The 23,136-nt window shown below is 42.6% G+C and overlaps 1 protein-coding gene across 8 annotated transcripts in view; it reads left to right on the top strand.

The window, feature by feature from the left end:
- FHOD3 (formin homology 2 domain containing 3) overlaps window positions 1-23,136 on the top strand; it is a 488,002-nt gene that overhangs the window by 318,486 nt on the left and 146,380 nt on the right. For all 8 annotated transcript variants that reach the window (NM_001194349.3, XM_001106633.5, XM_077974668.1 and 5 more), the window contains 2 exon segments: window positions 628-771; window positions 14,295-14,533. In NM_001194349.3, the coding sequence (NP_001181278.2) occupies window positions 628-771; window positions 14,295-14,533 (383 nt within the window).

Raw genomic sequence — 23,136 nt, 5'->3', positions numbered from 1 at the left:
AGGAAGTCCAACCATGGCCTTAGTAGGTCCTCTACCCAGGGTCTCACAAGGCTGCAGCCGAGGTGTTGCCCAGGGCTGGAGTCTCATCTGAGGCTTGGGGTCCTCTTCCAGGTCTATGTAGTTGGCAGAATTCATTTCCTTGCTTCTGTGAAAGTCGTGGCTGTTGCTGCTGCCTCGAGGCCAGTGGGATAATCTCTTTCCAGTCCAGAGCTCAGAGAAGAGCTAAGCCTTCTTTTAAAGGGCCTACTTGATTATCACCTAGGAGAGTCACCTCTTCAATTAACTGAAAATCAACTGATTTTGCACCTTCATTACATCTGCAGAATCCCCTCACCTTTGCCACCTAATGTAACCTAATCATGGGAGTGCCCCCCTCTCATGGGAGTGCCCAGCCCACACTCAAGCCGAGGAGATTATGTAGCACATGTACATCAGAGGGGAGAATATTGGGGTTCATTCTGCCTGCCACACTGAAGAGGCTTTTGCTCAAATAAATTTGTCATCTATCTGGATTGATTAGTGGCCATGATTATAACAATATGCCTGGATTAGGCATTGGAAAATGCCTTGAGAGCCTCAAGGCAGTCTTCTATGGTGTGTCTGTAGCTGGTTCTTCTCTTCTTCCAGACATTATCAGGACTGCCAGACCAAGACACCTTCTACGATGTCGTGGACTGCCTGGAGGAGCTGGGCATCGCTGCTGTGTCCCAGAGGCACTTGAACAAGAAAGGGACTGACCTGGACTTAGTGGAGCAACTCAACATTTATGAGGTACCAGACCATGCCTTTTATAAGGTATCGTAGAGCTTTGGCAATTGTCAAAGGCTGAGATGGCGCCTACTTTAGACCACGTGTGTAGCATATGAGCACCACCAGCTTATTAGAAATTCAGGATCACAGGCTTCACCCCAGACCTGCTGAATCAGAAACTCTGAGGGCCCAGCAGACCGTGTTATGACAAGCCTTCCAGGAGAGTCTGATGTGTATTCATGCTCAAGAACCCTTGATATAGGGGAAATTGGTTAGCTATTTTCCTTTAAAGAACATGCCGTCTGTCAGCAGCACCTTCACTCAAGGAGACAGGGAGAGAAAGAAACAGAGACAGAAATCGTGCTTCTTACACCTGAGGGAGATGGAACTTCAGGCAGGGCCAGATACATGATTTGTAGGAACCAATGCAAAATGGAAATGAAGGACCATTTATGGAACACTGGAGCAAAAGTGCTGTTAAAGATACTAAAACAACTCTTCACTTTCTTCTGTGGTTTCTCCCACCTTGTGGTGATTTTCTAATTTGGTACGTAATGTCATAAGGAAAGAAAAATTAAAATTTAAAATTATTACCATGAATTTTACCATTCATCTTTATATTATGAAGTGTCAGTTTCGAATGCAAATATAGGAGCCTTTAACTTGTAGGCAGAATCAGCCAAGTGACCTAAATCATATTTTGTAGCTCCCACATGCACGTGTATTTTGTTCTTACCAGAACAGCAGAAACAGTACGAAACTGACTGCACTGTTTTTACGTCACTTCCTGAGGTGTGTGCATTCTACCAACACTCTGCCTGCAACTTACTGAAGAGTAAGAAAGGGCTGAAAGAAAAAGGATCTAGGAGCTGCCCTGTCTTTTCCTTGCTTTTATGTTGTCATTTCAGCATAAGTTGTTGTCTAACATGGGAAGGTAACAGGGTAAGAAAGAATATGAGAGGCTCCATGGGTTGTCTTCTGTCTGCACTCAAATCCGTCTTGAAGGGAAGCATGGCCCCCAGGGCTGTCAGTGCCCCTGCCTCCCCAGTTGTAGGTGTAACATACTTACCTTATACTCACTTCCAGTCCCGTGGAACTCCTGCCTATCGCGAGTCTACCAGAATCTGTGCACATGAGCAGCAAGGAATGGCAGACATGCATGTCGTACCTCTCTGCTCTGCTCATGCAACTGCACGGGTCACTCACCCATGACGCCGATTCTGCTTTGGACTACACATCAGGGCTTTGGACCCTGTTGACTTGAGTTCAGACTGTTTCCTGTGGGTTAATTTTAGGTCAAATACCCCCATGGTATTAAAAGTACTTAACTGTGAGAGTGTTGAAATGACACTCTTGCTTGCTGATCCTCATCATCCCAGTGTCCTGCCATGGCCAGTTAGGGGCAGATCTGAAGATGTGTTTTCTCTTGGGTGGTATAACCTGAACCAGGAAAGTGAATACCTCTAGGCCCAAATTCACTCAAAGAATACAGTGACCCAGGCAATCCCTGAGGACGTTCCATCAGTGGCATTCTGTGTGTCTGTCATTGCAAGAGCCTTTGGGCCCTGTATAACCTTCCACCTCTGGTTGTTTGTTTGTTGAGACGGAGTCTCTCTCTGCTGCCCAGGCTGGAGTGCAGTGGTGTGATCTCAGCTCACTGCAACCTCTGCCTCCTGGGTTCAAGTGATTCTCCTGCCTCAGCCTTCTGAGTAGCTGGGATTACCAGCATCCACCATCATGCCCGGCTAATTTTTATATTTTAGTAGAGACAAGGTTTCACCATATTGGCCAGATTGGTCTTGAACTACTGACCTCAAGTGATCTACTTGCCTCGGCTTCCCAAAGTGCTGGGATTACAGGCATGAGCCACTGTGCCCAACCTCGGTTGTTTTTTTTGTTTTTTTGTTTTTTGCCCTTCAGCCATCCTTCACATTCCACAAAATTCTCCATTTTAAAGTGTACAATTTAATAGTTTTTAGCATATTCACACGTAGTGTGTATGTGTTTAGCATATACACAAGATGGTGTACAATCATCACTACTATCATATTTCAGACTGCTTTTGTCACTCCAAAAGAAACCCCCACACCCATTAGCAGACACTTCACATTCTTCCCTGTCCCCCATGGCCCCAAACCAGTAATCTACTTTCTCTCTCTCTGGATTTACCTGTTTTGGATGTTTCATACAAATGGATCCATACAAAATGTGGTCTTTGTGGCCAGCTTTCACTTAGCGTGTTTTCAAGGTTCACCCACGTTGGCAGAATCACAACTTTGTTCCTAGTTGTGCTGACAGTATTCTATTATATGGATATACCATATTTTGTTTATCCATTTATCAGTTAGTGAATACTTGAGTTATTTCTACCTTTTGGCTATTATGAATAATGCTGTTCTGAACATTTGTTTTGAATTGAAGTTTGTGTACATACGTTTTCAGTTCTCTTGGGTTTATACCTAGAAGTGAAATTGCTGGTCATATGGTAACTATCTCTAACTGATTGAGGAATTGCTGGATTGGTTTCTAAAGTGGCTATCCCATTTTACACTCCTACCAGCACTGTATAAGGATTCCAATTACTCCACACCTTTGTCAACACTTATTATTGTCCACCATTTTTATTATAACCAGCTTGTAGGTGTGAAGTGGTATCTTACTATGGTTTTGACTTGCATTTCCCTTAAGACTGATGATGTTTAGCCTCTTTCTAAGTGCATATTGGCTGTTTGTATAGTTTCTGTGGAGAAATATTTATTCCAACCCTTTGCTCATTTTTTAATTGATTTTTTTTTTTTTTTGAGACGGAGTTTTTCTCTTGTTGCTGAGACTGGAGTGTGATGGTGCAATCTCGGCTCACTGCAACCTGCGCCTTCCAGGTTCAAGCAATTCCCCTGCCTCAGCCTCCTGGGTAGCTGGGATTGCAGGCATGCACCACCACGCCCAGCTAATTTTGCATTTTTAGTAGAGATGGGGTTTCTCCATGTTGGTCAGGCTGGTATCGAACTCCCGACCTCAGGTGATCCACCTGCCTTGGCCTCCCAAAGTGTTGGGATTAAAGGCGTGAACCACCGCGCCCAGCCTTGTTTTTTTTATTGTTGAGTTTTAGGAATTATTTCTATATTCTGGATACTGGATCCTTATCAGATACATAATTTGAAAATATTTTCTCCCATTCTATGGGTTGTATTTTTCCACTTCTAACTTATCAGTCTTATTAATAGTAATACATTTTTAAAATATTTCATTTTTCCACCTCTAATATGTACTCATTGATGAAAATTTGGAATAACAGAAAGCATTTTTGGTATACGAAAAAGCGTAAAAGAAAAAAAAAATCCCCCATGATTTTATTACTAACCATTTTTAACATTTTGGTCTATTCTTCTAGTCTTTTTTGTATATGTGGGTGTGCTTTCATGATGAGGGACGTAGTAGTCTATGTACAGTGTTGCGTATTGAATCTTATTAGCAAACATGTTGGAAACATTTTCCTTTGACATTACATGTTTAAGAATTCAGTATTTTAGGAGTACAATATTCTATCTGTGTGTATACCTTAATACATATAACTAGTCCCTATTTTTTCAGATTTAGATTATTTTCAAGGTTTTCACAATTACAAATGCTGTTATGAGGAAGATATTCATTCACAAATTTTTCTGCACAGCTAGAGCTCTAGGGAAGATATTTTCTGTTTTCTTATGGTCTTCACTAGATAGAAATGGAGAGACTGATGTATAACTCACTATTTCCTATAAGTTACTGTCATAATAAGTGACAAGTTGAGGAATAGAACAGAATTATCTTTATATGATCTTGGTAGAGAGGCAACTGGGCCCAACATATTTGCTGGCAGCACCTGAAGCTGCCCACAGCCACCCGCTGGCCAGCTCTTTGTGCCCTGCTCTGGGCATCTTCTCTTCCAGCCCTACCTCACTCCCTCAGTTTTTCATTGTTACTGACCTGAGGCCCTGGGAGGCCAGCAGGTGATGAAGGAGTATGTTCTCATGGCTCCTAAGATATAGGATGGAGAATAAGGTAAGAATACTAAAGATGGAAGAGGAAGAGAGCTCAACAGAGTTGGCTTAAATAAAGGTAGAAGGTGGACTTTTGACAGCACAGATATTTCCTTCCCTTAGCCCCCTCACCACCACGATCAGAACCTCCCATCTGTTAGATTCTGTTCAACCAGGGGCTCAGATGACCACAGATTTGGATTCTATAGGGTCACTGTATATTCAGAAGCCAGCATGATGCAGGTGAATTGCCCATCAGTGAACCAACTGGGAGAGAGTATTGAAGAATAACCTTGATACCAACTCTAGGAATCTAAAAACTATCCTCTGCTTCAGGACACATTTTCTCTCCAGCCTACACGCCTCTTAGCCACCTCCTCATCACCTTCTTTCCCTTCGTGTGAAACTTTTAAGACATTATCCTATGTTCACCCTCTTTCTTTTGTTGAATTACATGTGCTTAATATTTGAGCATCAAGTGTATATCATTCACAAATGAAGCATATTTGTGTCATTTAAAGAGCAATAAAACAAATACCATGTACTAGCTTTAAGAACTAAAACATTACAACTCAGAAGTGTCCTGACAGCCCCTTTATTGTCATCCTACTGTTCTTACCCCCAGTATTCTCTTGCTTTCCTTAAAAATAATTTAATCTGAAAACCACTTATTCTGTGAGCTAACAAAGCATCATTTTACTAAATCAGAATTGGACAATCAGAGATCTTTCCCAGTTATCTGGCTGTACTAATAATTTCAAGAATACAGCCAATAGAGGTGCAGATGGATCAGAGAGAGGTCTGGTACATCCCTTGTGACTCCCCAGGTCCTTTCTTCATGATTCAGACCTGTGCTTTCTGACCTGGAACAACAGACAAAGTCTCTAAGTGGGGTTCACAAGGTCATCTCACCCAGAAAGGAGCATTTAGTTAGGAAACATCTCTACTTCATGCCCCAGAGAGTCATGGCTCACAAATCCATAATTCTGGGTTTACTTACAGTACGTAATCCATAGCCAGGGACATCCTGCTAAGGGTATTCCAGAAATAAGCACTCTCAGCAATTATCTTTAGTCTATTTGTTAGGTAGTTTGTTAATTCGCATATTTATGGTAGGTGAGGCAGGTCCTCACATGCTTGTGTTCTTTCCCCAGAAACATCTTTCTTGTAAGATGAGTGAAAGCATCATCAGCCAGATGCTTTAGCTCCTTCTTCTCAGTCTGCCCCTAAACAATGTATTATTGAATTTTGTCTGTTTTCAAACATTTTATAAACAGAATCGTATCTTTTGACTCTTTCTAGAATAGGCCCTTTTGCTCAACAGTTTTGAGACATGTTCCATGTTGATATGTGGATAACAGTTTGTTCATTTTCGCTGCTGATGAATGTATCACAATTTATTTATCTGCTCTGCTCTGAACAGATGTTAGATGGTTTATATTTTTGTTGCCTTGACAAACAATGCTACTGCGAGAGTTCTTGTACTTCCCTTTGTGTGTATGTGTGTGTGTGTGTGTGTGCGTGCACGCGTGCGCATGCAGTAGTTAAGATGTTTAGGTATCAGTTTTATTCATGCTTCATCAAAATATTTAGAAGTTTTTCTTCTTTCTCTAAGCCCTGGAAATGTTTAAGTGACATTTCATATTCTGGTCTTTGATGGCTTATTAGAATTCTCTTGGGAAATTACGTGGGCCTGTGATGTTAAATATATATGTGTGTGTGGTGAGGACAGTGAGGAAGATTTTTGGTAACTTTATTTTTTTCTGCGGAAACTGGTCTGTTTAAACTTCCTATTGTTACAGGATCAATTCTGCTAAATTACATTTTCTAGGAAATTATCCATTTCATCTGGATTTTAAAATTCCTTAGTAAAGGAATTTTTATTAGTCTGTTATGAATATTTTAAATTTCCTCTCTTTTAGTAATCTTCCTTTTGTTATTCTTACTTTGTGTGTTTGTGACTTCTCCTTCTTTTCCCCTCCAGATTAACCAATGGTTTGTCTATTTTGTTGATTTTTTTCAAGCAATAATTCTAATTTTTATATGAATTGCACTGCTTTTCTGTTTTGTAACCCAATGTTTTGCTGTTATCTTTATAAATTCCTTTTATTTTCTTTGAGTTTACTTTGTTGTTTTTTTTTGGATTTTTCAGTTGAGTAATTGATTTCTTTTCATCTTTTAACCATCATTGCATTCCTGTAATACAATCCATTTGGTAATGATTTATTTTTTTATTTTATTTTATTTTATTTTTTGAGACGGAGTTTCACTGTTGCCCAGGCTGGAGTGCAATGGCGCGATCTCGGCTCACTGCAACCTGCGCTTCCCGGGTTCAAGCGATTCTCTTGCCTTAGCCTCCCGAGTAGCTGGGATTCCAGGCATGCGCTACCACGCCCGGCTAATTTTGTATTTTTAGTACAGACAGGGTTTCTCCATGTTGGTCAGGCTGGTCTGGAACTCCCAACCTCAGGTGATCTGCCTACCTCACTCCCAAAGTGCTGGGATTACAGGCGTGAGCCACCGCGCCTGGCCAGTGATGTGTTCTTTTTAAAAAGGTGCTGTTGGAATTCTGGTTGGTATTAATTTATTGAAAATGTTTGCATTAGTATTCATAAGTAAGATTGGTGTGTAGCAGCTAGCTCCTCTGCACCCCACCCCTGCCACCTCCCCTTCCTCTTCCTTTGTTGTATGCTGTGTTTGTCAGTTTGAGCATCACTGTTATACTAGCATCATAAAAGAATTCCTGACCACTCCTGCACATTGTGCCTTGTTGCTGTGTGTCCAGATGTCTCCGGGGTGTCTCTCTGATTGCTCCCCCTTAGTGTCCTCCCTGGATCCTCTGTTTCTCACACCTCCCTTTCAGTGTTGACGTGTCCTTATCAGACCTCCTCTCTGTCTGTGTTGTCTTCCTATATTCATCCCAGTAAAGTCAGCAGCCTTGGGGGCTCATCACTATCTTGACTCCATGCTTTCTTGTGGGGCCCATGGCTGGCTGCCTCTCTACCTTCCTTTTTCTATGCCTGCTTGCCATCTTGTATTTCATTCATGTACTTGGAGACCACTATATGTGACATATTCTGCTAGGGGTCTAAATACAGAGATAAAATATCTGTACCTGCCCCCAAAGAACCTCCATTCTTTAGTCTAAGGCAAGTAGGTAGCCGATTCCCCTAGGAAAGGATGGTGCAGAGGACTTAGAACGTGCCAAGGAAGCTCTGACTAGATCTGACGTGACGACCTGAAAACCACACATGAAATGCAACCAGCCCCAAATGAATCCTTTATTTTCCTTCCACAACAAAAACAAAAATTCTGAATGGACTCTTCATGTCTCCACCTCTGCAGCCAGTGGTGTTTCCCAAGTTACAAGCCCAGAGCTATACTGGACTCCTTTCTCTTTGCTGTGTCCCCATATTTAGGAGTTTGATTGCTGAAAACTGTGCTTTTTCTCCATTCCTGTGATCATTTCCTTAGCTCTGGCCCTCGTCGTTTCTTGCCTGAAGTATTGCACGATCTTCCTATTCATTTGCTTGTCTATTACTTTGTTTATTCAACAAAAGTTCATTGAGTACCTGCTGTGTGCCAGGCACTCTTCTAGCCCTGGTGACCCAGCACATCAGACAAGACCACTGCCCTGAGGGGACACATACTCTAATGAGGTGCAGACAGTGATCAAGAACGTTCATAAGCAGAGGATCTGAGATTGCAAACATGTCTATGAAGAAAAGAGATGGTATGAGGTGCGGGCCAGAAAGTGAGGCAGCAGCAAGGGAGGAAGGCCTGTCTGAGATGATGGCCTGACGAAAGACAGTGAATGAGGGAGAGCATTGGAGGAGGTCAAGCATGGCAGGTGTCAGGGGTTGAAAGGAGGCTGGGTGACTGCAGGGGTGGGGCCTGGAGAGCAGCATGTTCAGAGCCTGGGGACATTGAGATCCCATGAGGGCCATCTCCCCGTTCCAAACTCCCACCAGCTGCAAGCAAGGTGATCCTCCTGAAAGTCAAATCTCATTATGCTGTTCTCCCCTTTAAGAAAACGAATGAATGAATGACTGAGCTTTTCATGACCAGCAAGATGAAACCAAAATTCCTTGAGTTGGTACAAGGGCCCTCCATACTCCAAGGCCTTCATGCCTCTGTGGCCTCGTCTCCACCATTCCCAAGATATGTCTGAAGTTTCAACCACACTCAACTTCTCCTGTTTTTGAACATGAAAGTCAGGTTCTTTGGGAAACTTTCCTTTATCCATTCCATTTCTTTGTCTGGAGTGTTTTTCCTTCCTATTCTCAAGTTATCAAACTCCTACTCCTCCTGCTGCAGTCACTTCAGATGTCATCTCTTTCCCTAAGGCTCCTTGGCAAGATGAAAGGGACTCCTGCTGCTTGTGCCCCTACTGCCATTCATAACTGATGAGAGGGTGCTGCCTTGTCTCCACACCTCTGATTTAACACTCCTCAGGACGTGCGACCTGTTTCCCTTTGAGCTACTCTAAGCCATATGTCTCATACCTCTGTCTAGCCCCAAGGCCCAGCAGCACAGCTGCCCACAGTAGAAGTTCAGTAGGTGCTTGAATGAAGGTCTCCTTCAAATGTCACACATTTCATGATAGTGTCTATCAGGTGCTGAGTTGAATGAAGGAAGGATGCTATTCAGTTGGAAGCAGTCACTTTAAGGGGCAGATGCCCTGCATAATAACTCAAGCTGTGACAACTGAACCCTTTAGATAGCTGGCAGAGTTGGGATTTTTATTTCTTTCTGAAAGTTAATGCATCTAAAAATATATTCACTGCCAAAAGACAACCAACATCACTATATGCAAGGGCAGCAACAAAGCCTACAAGCAGAACCAATTTTTTTTTTTTTTTCACAAAAGACTGAATGTTCTCAAGCAATTGCAGAGAGTTTGGTTAGGCTTCTAGAATTCTTCCTAATAGAGAAGGACATCTGGTGGCTATTATGTCTTGGACTTGCTGGAACCAGGCCCAATTTCATGTAATTGAACTCCATTTTAGAAAGGTGATTTGATCCATGTTTAATTAAATTCATTTGAATTTGTATAGCTTCATATGACTTTTCACATACATAAATGGACAAAATGAAAAAGAAAATATTTTGTCAGATTATGTGTTCTAACTTTGGGTTCTGAAAATGTGTCCCTGTAAGGGGTCAGGCATCTTAAGGCTGAAGACTGGAGAGGACAAGAAATAACTATTACTGTTCAGAGAAATTAATAGGTCCAGTCTCTAAAGATTCTTCCTTGTCAGAGGTGATTGAAAGTATGTATCAGTTATCTCTTGCTGCATAACAGAACACCCCAGAACTTAGTGGTGTAAAACAACGATCCCTGCTCATGATTCTGTGGGTTAGGAATTTGAGCCTTATTCAACTGGGAAGTTTTCACTCAGCTGCAGTTGTCTAGTGGTTTGAGTGAGCTGAGTGGTCTAAGATGGCCTTAGTTTATCTGCTCGGCCTGGCATTTGGTACTGGCTATTGGCTGGGTCGTGTGTCTTCAACAGCTTAGCCCACATTTCTTCCCGTGATAGCAGCATTTCAAAAAGGCAAATCCCAATGCATAAACACTTTTCAAGCTTCTGTGTGCATCATGTTTGTTGATGTTCCATTGGCCAAAGCAGGCCACATTGTTGAACTTTCATGGGGGATGAGCACATCACAGTCTGTATTCTTCTCTATATTTTGTGTATGTTTGAGAATTTCCACAGTACAAAGTTAAAAAAAAAACTGTTCAAGCATTAAAAACAGAACTACCATATGATCCAGCAATCCTGCTTCTGGATATTCATCAAAAAGAATTGAAATCAGGATTTTGGAAAGATATTGGTACTCCTATGTTTGTTGCAGCACTAGTCACAATAGCCAAGGTGTGGAACCAACTGAAATGTCTAATGATGGATGAATCAATAAAGAAAATGTAGTATATACATGCAATGGAATATTATTCAGTATTAAGAAGGAAATCTTGACATTTCCTACAACTTGGATGAACTTGGAGGACATTTTGCTAAGTGAAATGGGCCAGTCACAGAAGGACAAATACTGTATGTTTTCACTTATATGAGGTATCTAAAGTAGACTCACAGAAGCAGAGAGTAAGATGGCCATTAGCAGGGGCTAAGGAGAGGGGGTGAAGGAGAGTTGCCTATCAGCAAGTGTAAAGTTTTTGTAATGCAAGATGAATAAGTTGTAGAAATGTGCTATACCACATCATCCCTCTAGTTAACAATATTGTATCATACACTTAGAATCTGATAAAAGAATAGATCTCATGTTGAATGTTTTTACTACAATAAATAAAAAGAAAACATTTCTTAAGAATGTTCAGATCATTCAGTGGCCTCAAAGACTGGTAGAAGTGGTTATAGATGTCACCTTAAGTTGCCCCTAACTGCTTTCTTGATTACTTGGGGATGTGTAAGCCGTCAGGGCTGGATTCTGGACCCTACTTGCTCCTTGCCCAAGTTTTTAGTTTACAAACAGCATTCTACATTTAATTAAAAGAGTTAGAGGTATTTGATGAGAGGTCCAACAAATGAATCACTCCATCACTTGGGACAGCGTTAGAGGTCTTTCAGGACTGGCTCTATCTTACTTTGTGTTCCCACGGAGGTTACTCATTGCACTGTATTTGATTAGGTCTGACTCTTACCACAGATCCTGAATAAGTCTTGGGTTAAAAGCTGTACTCTCTAGGTGTTTTCTAGCTCCCAGTGTTCCTGACTCTAAGCGGTAGCACTCACTAGAACCGAAAGCATTTGGAAATGCCACCGTAGCCTTGCATGTGTAAACAAAGTCCTCTTCCTGTCATCACTGGGCTTTGGTGACTCTAGAATTCTTATTATAAAAACAAAACCATGAGTGAACAGCAGCCTCCAATTTCTTGTTACGTTGTCCATGACTGCCAAGCATAAGGGCTAGCCTTGGTTCTACCAAGATTCTGTGGCCCATTTGCTCCCTCCATGCACTCTTCTTATTTTAAGTAGCTTGGTGTTTTGTCAATTATCTGAACTTCGGAAGGCCCTAACTGCATTGCATGTTATGGTGTTGCCTTGATAATTTTTCTTGTCCTTCAAACTTTCTGGTGATCTCTACCTTCGTTGACAAAGGGCAGTTAAAGTGGATTTCACTTCATGCACACTGTGTGCCTCTCTGAAAGGACTTGTGAGTAGAACGTTACTTGATCCTTGGATCTCTGGGGTTAGACAAGGAATTAGAAATATCTGAACTCTACGTTAGCCCCTAATCTTATCATTCCAAATGTGTGCTTAATAAGAAGCAGAATCAACACATCAGGTCAGAATAAGTTCAAATGGTCTAGAATTTTTATATATAGAAATGAAAAAAACGTTGGCTAGAAACACTTAAAAATGCTGTCCTTTGTTAGGTATGTGGTTGTTCTCAAACTTTTCCCCACAGAATGTCATTTAAAGTTTTAAAGTTGAGATGACATACGTGCTTAACTAAACGCTTACTTTCTTTTTAGTTCTTGCAGTTACAGTGCAGAAGGAGACTCCTAGGAAACAGAATTCCCAATGAGATTTTATAAAGATTGAGCTTTAGATTAACTTTTATCAATTCTTGCCTCAAACCTCCCAAAATTATGTTCGGTGAATTCTAGGGGAATAAAACAGTCAAAAGTTTGTTAAATTATCTTCACGTACAAGAGTTTGTTACAAGATCTATCTGGCATGTAGACAGAAGAGATTTTGTGAAAGCTTGAGCTGGTGGAAACAGGGTAGGGCAGATAAGGGTGGATACACTCCTGGTAAACAGTTTGTGTATCTCAGGTGCTGATATGTCCCTGTGAACTGAGATGACAGTGGCTAACCTGGCCTTGCCTCAGCCAAGCTCACATGAGGGCAACTGATTTTGCAATAGCCAGGTTTTCTGCAGATAGGTGATGTTAAAGCCATATACTATGGTTAGCTATCTGAGTCTTTATATTCTCCATTCTCTCACATGGAAGGACTGGGTTGTGAAATGTGACTAAGAACACCCACAAGGCTGGAGAACTTGCATACTTGGGGACTTGGAACTGTGTGATTCCATGGTTACCAAGTCAGAGAGATTGCTGGACTGAGTTGAGCCTGGCCCATCTGGGCTGTGAGGTGGTCCAACCCACCAGTTCTGTGTGATTAGGGAATTGATGGGCATATTGGGTCACTTCCTGTGAGAGCATGGGTAGGGGAAGGCAGTCATATTCATTGCGTACCACAGAGAAGGCCCTACCCTAGATGCTTTACACAAGTTACCTTTACGTAAGTGATTCTCATCACAAACCTGCAAGGGCAATTCTATTACCTTCATTTGGTGAGCCAGAGAGGGTGCAAGTAATTTATGACAGGGCATACCTGGTTCATTAGTGGCACAGCCAGAATGCACACCAAGGTCTAGTTGACACCAAAACTTGTATTGTTTCTACCGTCCGGTTTTAGAGAATATAGGCATAGGCATGAAAATCAGAGGCCAGAGATAGAGTCCGTGGCTAGGAAGAGTGATCACGGATAAGGAGCAGAGCTGCATGCTAGAAGAGAGGTGGAGGAGAGTTATTCAGAAGGACAGTTTTAATGTGAGGTGAGAAAGCCATGGAGTAAGATCCAGGACAGAGTGAGATTAAGAGATGGAAAAGCTGATCTTCTGCAGAGGGCACCACGTAGACACAGAGCTAAAAATATCCCTTGGAGAAAGGCAAAGGGTAAGAAAGAGTACCATGAGCCAGTTGGCTCACGTTTCCCCTATGTAAGCCGGAGTGGCAAAGTGCAAGACAGTTATTTTTCTGCACAAATATGCATAACTCTTAGGAAACTTTAAAACAAATCTTTATTCTAGGAGTCATCTTTTTCTGTTGTGTGTCTTTGTGACTTGTGTGTGCAAGCTTCTGGTAAAACTACAGGCTCCACCCCAAATCCTGACCCAGGCTACTGAGATAGCCTGATAGTATAGCAGCTGTCAGCCAAGATTTTGAAATTAAACAGTACCTGATCTTGCACTAGTCCTCTTAGAAAGATTTATGGGTGAGGCCAGTTCCCATTCACCTGGATCTTGTGGCTCTGGCTACTTCTGAGCACCCTCTTTGGGAAAGCGAGCTCAAGACTGATTGGGAACCAACCACCACTAGGCTTCAGGAGGGATTCAGGCTCATGGAACAGAAAAGAGACAAGCGTGGGCAAGGAGAGATGAAGGCCCAGGAAATGGAAATGCTGGGGTACAGAGTTAGTTAGATCCCATCCGATTACAAAAATATTTCTCAGACTCACTGGTCATATTGGCTGCCCCTTTCATGTCTGTGATGGGAAGAACCCACAATGGCAGGCATCTTCCAGTGCCTTCCAGGCAAGTCCAGTTTGGCTTGGACACGTGTGGTTGTGAAGACCTGGCAGGGAAGCTGAGGCGTACAGTTTGGGAAGGCAGAGTTAAAAATCCCTATTAGGGCAATCCTGAAAAGGAGTCACACCCGAGGTCTGTGAAAGGATACCAAGCCTGACCTGCACTGGGCATGCTCTGCTTTTCCAGGTGGCGCTCAGGCACGAGGATGGTGATGAGACCGCGGAGCCACCCCCCAGTGGGTGCCGGGACCGGAGGAGGGCCAGCGTGTGTTCCAGTGGCGGGGGCGAGCACCGGGGCCTGGACCGCAGAAGGAGCCGCAGGCACTCAGTGCAGAGCATCAAGAGCACCCTGTCGGCCCCCACCAGTCCCTGCTCCCAGTCAGCTCCCAGCTTCAAGCCCAGCCAAGTGCGAGATCTGCGTGAAAAGTAAGCATTAACTTGGCAGTGGAGAGGGGTGCAAGGATGCCATCCAAAAGAGAGCCCACAGGTGCCTGCCACTCTCCCTTCCCCTCTGGCCAGTTTGTCCCCCACCAACCCCGACCCCAGCATCGCTGTCTACCTCTTCTCAACCATTAAACCACCAGCCAAACATCTCAGGGGATTTCCCACACGGGTGGCCCCTGGCGACTTTCACAGACTTGATCTTATTAATCCCAGGAACTGTTTTTCAGCTGTTTTTAAAAAGTATTATTTACTATCTCAGTTAATATCTGTTCAAAAAAGCTGTGTTTTGTCAAATGGAAAAGACTTCAAACACAAAACTTTGGCCTAGAAATAAATGGTATGCCACTGTAGCAATGTGAGTTTGGAAGAGTCTCGCAATACTCCTGACATTACAGGGATATCTCTGGGTTGGTTTTAGTTAAACAGAAAAAAACCCATAGGAGTTTCCAAATAGCCGACTCTGTATATTTCAGTACATACTAATTTCATCATTTAGTCTGAAACATTTTTATTGAGTGTACGTTAGAGGCCAGGACTACTCAAAGCCATGAAGATATATAAATAGAAAGGTATGATCTCTGTCCCTATGCACCTCACCTTTGGGCTGAGAGGAAGAATGAGAACGGTAAGATAGAAGAAAATGGAACGATTGGCAATCCTGTGAGGTATTACATGTATTTAAAGTATAAAATTTGACAAAATCTGCCAGACCCAGAGTGGCTCTATAGTATAGACGTACAACAAAAGGCTGGCCTGCCTGCTCCAGCGTCTGGATCCAGTTGTATCTTCCCAAATGAATGCTCTGAGGTCACTGGGATGAGGGACTTCAGGGTCCAGTCCCTGCCAGCCAAATCCACAGGGGCTGACTGACACATTCCCATCCTGCTGCCGATAGTCTGGAAGCAGAAAGTGCTCGTATCACTTGGCTGGATCATCCTCCCCCGCCATAGAGATCCTCCTCGGAGTCAAATTTAGGTCACCAGGCTACATTATGAAGAAGAAAATCACTCAGAATAAGTTAGATGACCTTAAGAAAGAGTGATCAAGATATACCCCTCCTCTCCATCTCTAAGGGAATACCCCACCAGCACCAAGAGGTGCCCCAAACAATCTGATACCCATGGAATCATTTGAGCAGGACCCAGGCCATGCCTTCAGATGCCTGTTATCCCAAGAGGAGGAGGAAGGCATTGGTCTGAGATAGACGTGCAACCATGGTCCATGTTGACACCCCTCTTCTACCTCGTAACCCCAGATGCCCTCTCTCTACAGGCTTTTATGTTTGAGAGTCTGTGTAAAACAAGCTCTATTTTAGTGAAAAGAAGACCTAAACTTTTAAACATATTAAGGAACAACAATCTTTACCATGAGCATTGCATCTTGTGATCTAGAATCTTAAAGAAACTCAGCCAGTTCTCAAAGAAAAAGCCCTTGAAGCTCTCTTCCGGCTGGCTTGAGAAGTTAATGTGAAGAGAGTTGAGGAAATTGTACACAATCATCTGAAAAAAAGCCTATTTATAAAACCACCCAAGATGCTGAGGGCAGGAGCTAGGTGGACCTTGTCAGTAGTACTTGGTGTTCTCCTGCTCCGTCATGTTTGTTCCTTGTCTGTTTCTTGCTGTTACACTTGTTGAGGATTCCTGTGTTGTGAGTTCAGACAACAATGCTTTGCAATAGGCTGGTAAGGATGATGATATGGAAGTGGACCATCCTGGGCGCGGTTCACAGTCTTGAAGTGCTGGGCTCGGTAGGATCTGAAACAGGAGGCCAGAGATGCCACTCTGAATGCTGTTTCCTTCATTCTTTTTGGAATTTCATTTTACTGGAATTATTACTTCAGCATTAATTTAGTGGCATTCGAGCAAAATATACTTTGCAGCTGGTAAGGACAGGTGACGTTTTGTCTATCTAGATTGATGATTATGAAGTGACTTCTTTTATGAAGCCTGTTGGAGGGGTTTTGCCTATGGCCCCAAAGTGATGGCATGATTTTGATGAGCCAGGAGTGAGATAGTGGGAAGGGGTGGTGAAATGCAGAATGGGAAATGATTTTTTCCTGCATAGCTTAGTCACCTGCTCAACATCTGTGCCTCAAAACTACCTCAGAGTCAAGTGGCTCGTTATGTTCTGTCCCCTGCATACTTTGAAAGACACAGAAGCTGCCTCATGTACATAGATGCACATTGCTCTTCATCTCTGCAAACGCCCTGACTGCACCTAATGCTAGCTTGTAGCAACATGCCTGCAGATGCCACATATGAAGGATTTGGGGCTAGATTTTATAACTCAGTGACCCAAGTGATGCCAACTTTTGTAAAGAAGGGAGAAATATGTTTTAGAAAGGGGTTCATGTTGCTCTAAAAAAATATAGGGCAGTCTCCACTCAGATGGCCCTTTTGTATCATTTGAATTTAACTCTCACGATCATCCTCTATAAGATTCAGACAGGACAGGTTTTATTATTCTCATTGTACAAATGAGAAAACAGATGGGGCTAAGTGCCTATTCCAAATCACAGGACTAAGGGCTATGACCAAGGGTTGGGCCCTGGGCTCTCAATGTCCAAAGTATGCAGACTCTTTCCCAGGCAACTACATCCTAGCCAACCACTCCTAAACATATTCCTCAAGCGAGATGATTAGAGAGACAATTTGATTTACATACCTTGTAGGTATTTTTTTTGTTTGAGGTAAATACAAAAATTCAAAGACTTGAAAAGGAGAAATGCTTAGTCTCCCTGTAGACTTAAGCTAGCTATGTGCTTTAATTCTAATGAAGACTAATAAGAGCCTGAACTCAGCTTTGTTTGGTTTGGTTTCTTAAGAAATCGAACTCCACACTGAGCATTTGCCCAATAAGGTACAAGTGTATTGGTCACTGGTCAACTAAAAGCATCTTTATGGGACTGTGTATGTCATAATGAGTTTCATCTTTGCACTTAAAATTTACAAATTTCATTGGAAGGGGAAAAAAGTCTTAATGCTAGAAAGTTCTTAAAATTTAGCCCAAAGCAGGAGCCCTTTCTGTCATGTTCCCAAGAGATGGGGTACACTTCCAGGCATGGGTGCTCTCTTTCCTGAGGCACCCCATCTGCCCTTGAACTATTCTGTTTATCCTGGTTCTTCCTCTGTTGACAAAAACAGGGCTGCTTCCTGCTCTCTGTGTCAGTCTTTCTGATATCAAACACTGCATGGGACTTAACATGTGAACTTTCAGTTTCATCCTGCTGATTTCCACACAACATTCCGAACTATAGAAGTAATTTTGAACTTCATTTAGTCACTAATGTTAACAGTTGTGCCATGCAGCTTTCAGTCATGTGTATATTTAATATACATGGAAGAGTGACCTGGCAGATAGTGGATATTGACAACTGGTTAGGGAGTGGAGGGTCCAGACTAGTGCCACATGCCTCAGCAGCAGGGTCTGCAAACTTTCTCTGTCAAGGGCCAAGTAATATGTTAAACTTGGAGTACCAGACGGTCTCTGTTGCAACTACTCAACTGAATTCTGCCTTTGTAGCATGTCAACAGCCATCAGCCACTGGTACCAGCATGAGCATGGCTGCATTCCAGTGACATTTTATTTATGGACACTGAGATTTGAATTTTACATGTCATGAAATATGATTCTTTTGATTTTTTTTCAACCATTAAATATGTGAAAACCACTCTTAGCTCACAGGCCATATAAAAACAGGTGGTAGGCCAGATGTAGCCCACAGGCTGTAGTTTGCCAACCTCTGTCCCAGGGGTCTGGGTTTCTAGAGGGAGGTTGGGGGAAAATGACCTTTAATTGGCAAAGGGGAATATGTGGCGTATGAGAGAAAAATCCACCATGTTATGTGTGAGGGCTATGGGGAACAGTATTCTTAGATTTGCTGTTAGAGCAAGGAAGTCAAAGGAAAATTCTATGAAGAGATTGAGACTATATGGGACTTTGCTGATGGCTGATCATGAGTTCCCAGAGCACAGAGGCCGAAGATTGAGGCGTTGGAGAAGGGCAGGAGATAAGCCAGATTGAGGGGACATGTGGAGAGGAGGGGACTGTGTGATAAGTCCAGGGAAGGTTGGACTGTGCAGGCCAGGACTGGTCCCAGTGGTCCCTTCGGGCAGTGGTTCTTGACCAGGGATGATTTTGCCACCTAGGAGACATCTAAACACATTTTTGGTTGTTATAGCTGGGACAGGGTGGTACTACTGGCATCTAGTGGATCGAGTCCGGGAATGCTGTTCTACTAAGTGCAGGATAGCCCCCTGACAAACAAATAATTGTCTGTTTTAAAATGTCAGTAGTGTTGAATCTGGGAAATTCTGCCTTAGGGGAAGGCGGATCGTTGGTTATATAATCCACATGATGCTGAGATAGTGTTTGGGCCACTGGAAAGGGCAGTTTCCTTAGAAGCATTTGGAACTCTGCACCTACCTTAAATGTTCATGTGCATGGATCAAAATTCACTCTTTTTCAGAGAATATAATCAGCTAAAACACAGATCTATAGAATATATTTCTAGCTTAAAGAAAATCCATTGGTGTTTTACCAACACATGTCATGGAAACAGTATTTCTCAAAGGAGATAGGAATTGTCTTTCACAGCTGACGTTACTCTGGGCTACTACATGGTTTACAGCAGAGTCTTTTTTTGATTTTAAGTCCATTTAGCAAAGTTTTGCATTTCAAATTCTCAGGAAATATGCTTGAACACTTTTAGGGGACCAAAGCTTGACTGAATCTCATGTTACTCTCAGTAACTGAAATGCCAACATATCCAATTCTAATTGGCTTCACTCACATCCATCACTCCAAAAAATTGACATAATGGAATGTGACACCAGCATAAAACAACTTGGCAAGAGAGAACAATGATTGTGTAAGAGAGGTGTGACAGTCTACAGCCAGGCTTCACGAACCTGTTCAGAGGAAGAGGAACCCAGCACGGTCTCACTAGACATGTTCAAGTGGAGCCGAGGAATCAGCACTGAGAAGCAGCAGTGGGCATCTCTCCTCTTGGCTGCCAATATTTTCAACTGATGGTCAAGAAGGAAAAAAGTTATGTATAAGAATTGCTAATTGTTTTCCATGTAAGTTAAACTAGGGTTACAGAAAAATTGACTAATGTATGTTGCACAGAAGTCCTCATTCTAATAAATGCAAAGTGATAAGGATATATAAATGGGTCTTGTGGGAGTCAGGAGTTGTGACCAAGCCTTGAGCTTGTAGTCGGGAGCACAGCAGTCTGACCTACAGACATACTTGACCCTTGAGCAGCAGAGAGAAGATGTGGCCTGGCCTCAGCTGGTTCCAGGAGCAGGAGAGACCATGCTCAGGTGGGCTGCAGGCCAGGAGTACTGATGCGGCAGTGGAGAGCCCACTTGAGCTGCAGGGAGAAGTCTGGCGGGGGTTTGGTGTGGGGCAGGGTGCAGAGACCAGCACTGGAAGCTCAGCCTGCACCTGGCAGAGAGCACACCACTGCTCCTAAGAAGTGGGGAGCACTCAGTCTTCACAAATCCTCACCAGAGGGGTGTTTAGAATCGCTGTAGTCTTGGGCATAGGATGGAGGTGTTGAAGCATGGGGGGGCAAGTTCAGAACCCGGCTCTCCCAAAATAGCTGTGTGTCAATTTTTGTATGGCCATTGGCTCATAGTAGTCACTGAATAAATAGCAACCCTTTATGTTTTTATTTATTTATTTATTTATTTTTAATGTATTTATTTATTTATTTTGAGATGGAGTCTCGCTCCGTCATCCAGGTCCAGGTTAGAGGGCAGTGGCGCGATCTCGGCTCCCTGCCAGCTCCACCTCCCGGGTTCACGCCATTCTCCTGCCTCAGCCTCAGCCTCCTGAGTAGCTGGGACTACAGGCGCCCGCCACTACGCCCGGCTAATTTTTTGTATCTTTAGTAGAGACGGGATTTCACCGTGTTAGCCAGAATGGTCTCCATCTCTTGACCTCGTGACGCGCCCACCTCAGCCTCCCAAAGTGCTGGGATTGCAGGCGTGAGCCACCACGCCCGGCCTCTTTATATTTTTAAATAAAAATGATGGGATTTAAAGATGTGATGCCACCTATGTGATGTAAAATGAAGAGAGTTGTACCATATACTGCAAAGATGAATATGACAATAACAGCTACAACAACAGGTAGCCTTTATGGAGCACTTAATCATTTGCCAGGCATTACATTAAGTACTTCAAGTGTATAAACTCCATTTTTGCTCTTACATCACGATATAAGTACTGTTATTACTGTGTGACAGGAGGGGAAGCTGAGGCACAGGGAGTTGAAGTACCATGCCCAAGGTCCCACAACTAATATATGGTGGAGCGGGTTCTAGAGTTCAGGCGGTCTAACTCCAGAGTCCATGTCCTCACCATTCTCCTAAATAACCCTTATTTCTGTTATTCTGTGGAAATAAATATATGCTGAGTACTTGGCAATTAGCAAGCAATTAGGAAATGCACTAATTGCATTCACTATATATTATTGGATCTATATTTTTCATGTCAGTACATTAAAAATTATTGCTTAATGGTACATTAACAAATTATTGCCTAATGTTCCAATATATAGATATACCATAATGCCATGATGCTGTCATTCATTTTGCTGTGGCTTGGTTCCATTTTTTCCCTCATACCAAACTTGCTGTAATGAACATACACACTGGTGCACATACACATGTTTGTGTATATATGTTAGCATTAGCATTCTTAGATTCTTAGAAGTAGAATTCTAGACTATGGACATTTACATTTTAAATATTGATATTGCCTTATTGCTCTCCACAAAGGCTGTATGGGGTTTACTATCCATCAGCATATGACTCGCCATTTTCCCACACTATCACTTAATGTTAGGAGATTTTCAGAATTTTTATAGTACTGAAAAGTGAAATGTGCCTCAGCATTGTAATTTGCATTTTTTGTTACTACTGAGGCTGTACAACTTTAATTGCTTCATTAGCTATTAACATTTCATTTTCTTAGTGTTGCCTGTAAATATTCTTTGCTCATTTGTCTCCTGGTTTGCCTATTTTAATTGACCTACAACCAGTCTTTATTTTTAATATGGAAACCTTCAGATTCAAAAGTAGAATATAAGTATTCTTTATGCATTTTAGAATTAATATTTTGACCATTTTTTCTGTCTCTCAAATGTCTTTTAGCTGAATTTCTGGTACCTCTCATCATCTGCACTAAATATATTTGTTATGGTGTCCAGTTTGTGAGTCCTGTCCCATGTGGCTTTTAGGCATCATGCTTGCTCAGCAATGTGTGTCCTCTTTTTAACTGTAGCCTCTGCATTGTCCTGGGAAGATGCTATGCTATTCTTCCTTCAGTGCCTAGGAGGTAAGCAATGGAAGAGATAGGGATGGAGCCAGTGTTAGCAGTGGCGAATCTGTACCGGTCTGCATCAACTCAATTTTTGCCTCCTCGAAAGAAAGAATTTGTCTGAGGGGCAAAAGACAGAGTGAGAGACCAAGACACGTTTTTGAGCAGGAGTGAGAGTTTATTAAAAAGCTTTAGAACAGGAACAAAGGAAAGTAAAATACACTTGGAAGAGGGCCAAGCAGGCGCCTTAAGAGATCCAGATGCACTCTTTGGCCTTTGACTTGGGGTTTTATACATTGACGTGGTTCCAGGGTTTGTGTCTCTTCTCCCCTGATTCTGCCCTTGGAGTGGGCTGTCTGCATGCGCAGTGCCCTGCTGGCACTTGGGAGGGGCTGCATGTGCACTGTGTTTACTGAAACTGTGTGCATGCTCACTTGAGGCGTTTTCCCCTTATTTTCCAGTGTTCCTAGAGGTCCTAGAGGAAGGTCATATACCAGTTAAACTCTGCCATTTTGCCTCTTAGTGCATGTGCTTGAGCCCAATCACCCAACTCCTGAGATCTTAACAGGAAGCTGCTGATCACTGACTTTCTGTCTCTTAGGAGACTGCCTTTCCCTGGCACCAGCTGTGACCAATTATTATTTTAAAGAGACAGTTTAACAACTGCCAGACCATCAGTTGATGGTCACCTGACATTCCTGGAGTGGGGGGACACTCTCCTTCCCTAGTCATATCTGCCTAACTACCTACTCTAACATCAGCATTTTTGGAGGATTAAGTTTGTGCTGGCTATTGGACTAAACAATTTTACATGTGTTGTAAATTCCATGAACAAGGTAGGAGTATCGTCCCCATTTTACAGATGAGGAAACCGAGACACAGATTAAGGAGCTTGTCCTCAGATTACAGAGGCTCTGCTGGGTTGGGACCCAGGCAGTCAGGTTCCATAGCCTGCACTCAAAACCTAACATACCTGAAACTACTTTCTGAGTCTATAGAATGTGTTCAGTAATGAGAATGTTTTATCTTTTGAGGACGAGTTAGATTTGTTGAGAAAGCGAAAAATCACTTGGCAATTGTTTTATTGGAACTTGGTAATGTTAGCGAGCTGTATTGTTTTTTAGTCACTGTTTGATTTTGATCCCGAAATCATACTTACTGATTTCTTGTTTTTCTTGTGAATGGACACTGAAGACATTTTATAGAGGGGACTTCTGAAAATGTACAGAGCAATAGCTGCAACACTGGAACTAG

The sequence above is a fragment of the Macaca mulatta genome, chromosome 18 (genome assembly GCF_049350105.2).
Source record: "Macaca mulatta isolate MMU2019108-1 chromosome 18, T2T-MMU8v2.0, whole genome shotgun sequence".
In the NCBI taxonomy this organism is placed as follows: Eukaryota; Metazoa; Chordata; class Mammalia; order Primates; family Cercopithecidae; genus Macaca; species Macaca mulatta.
This window is presented reverse-complemented; position numbering and strand designations above follow the sequence as displayed.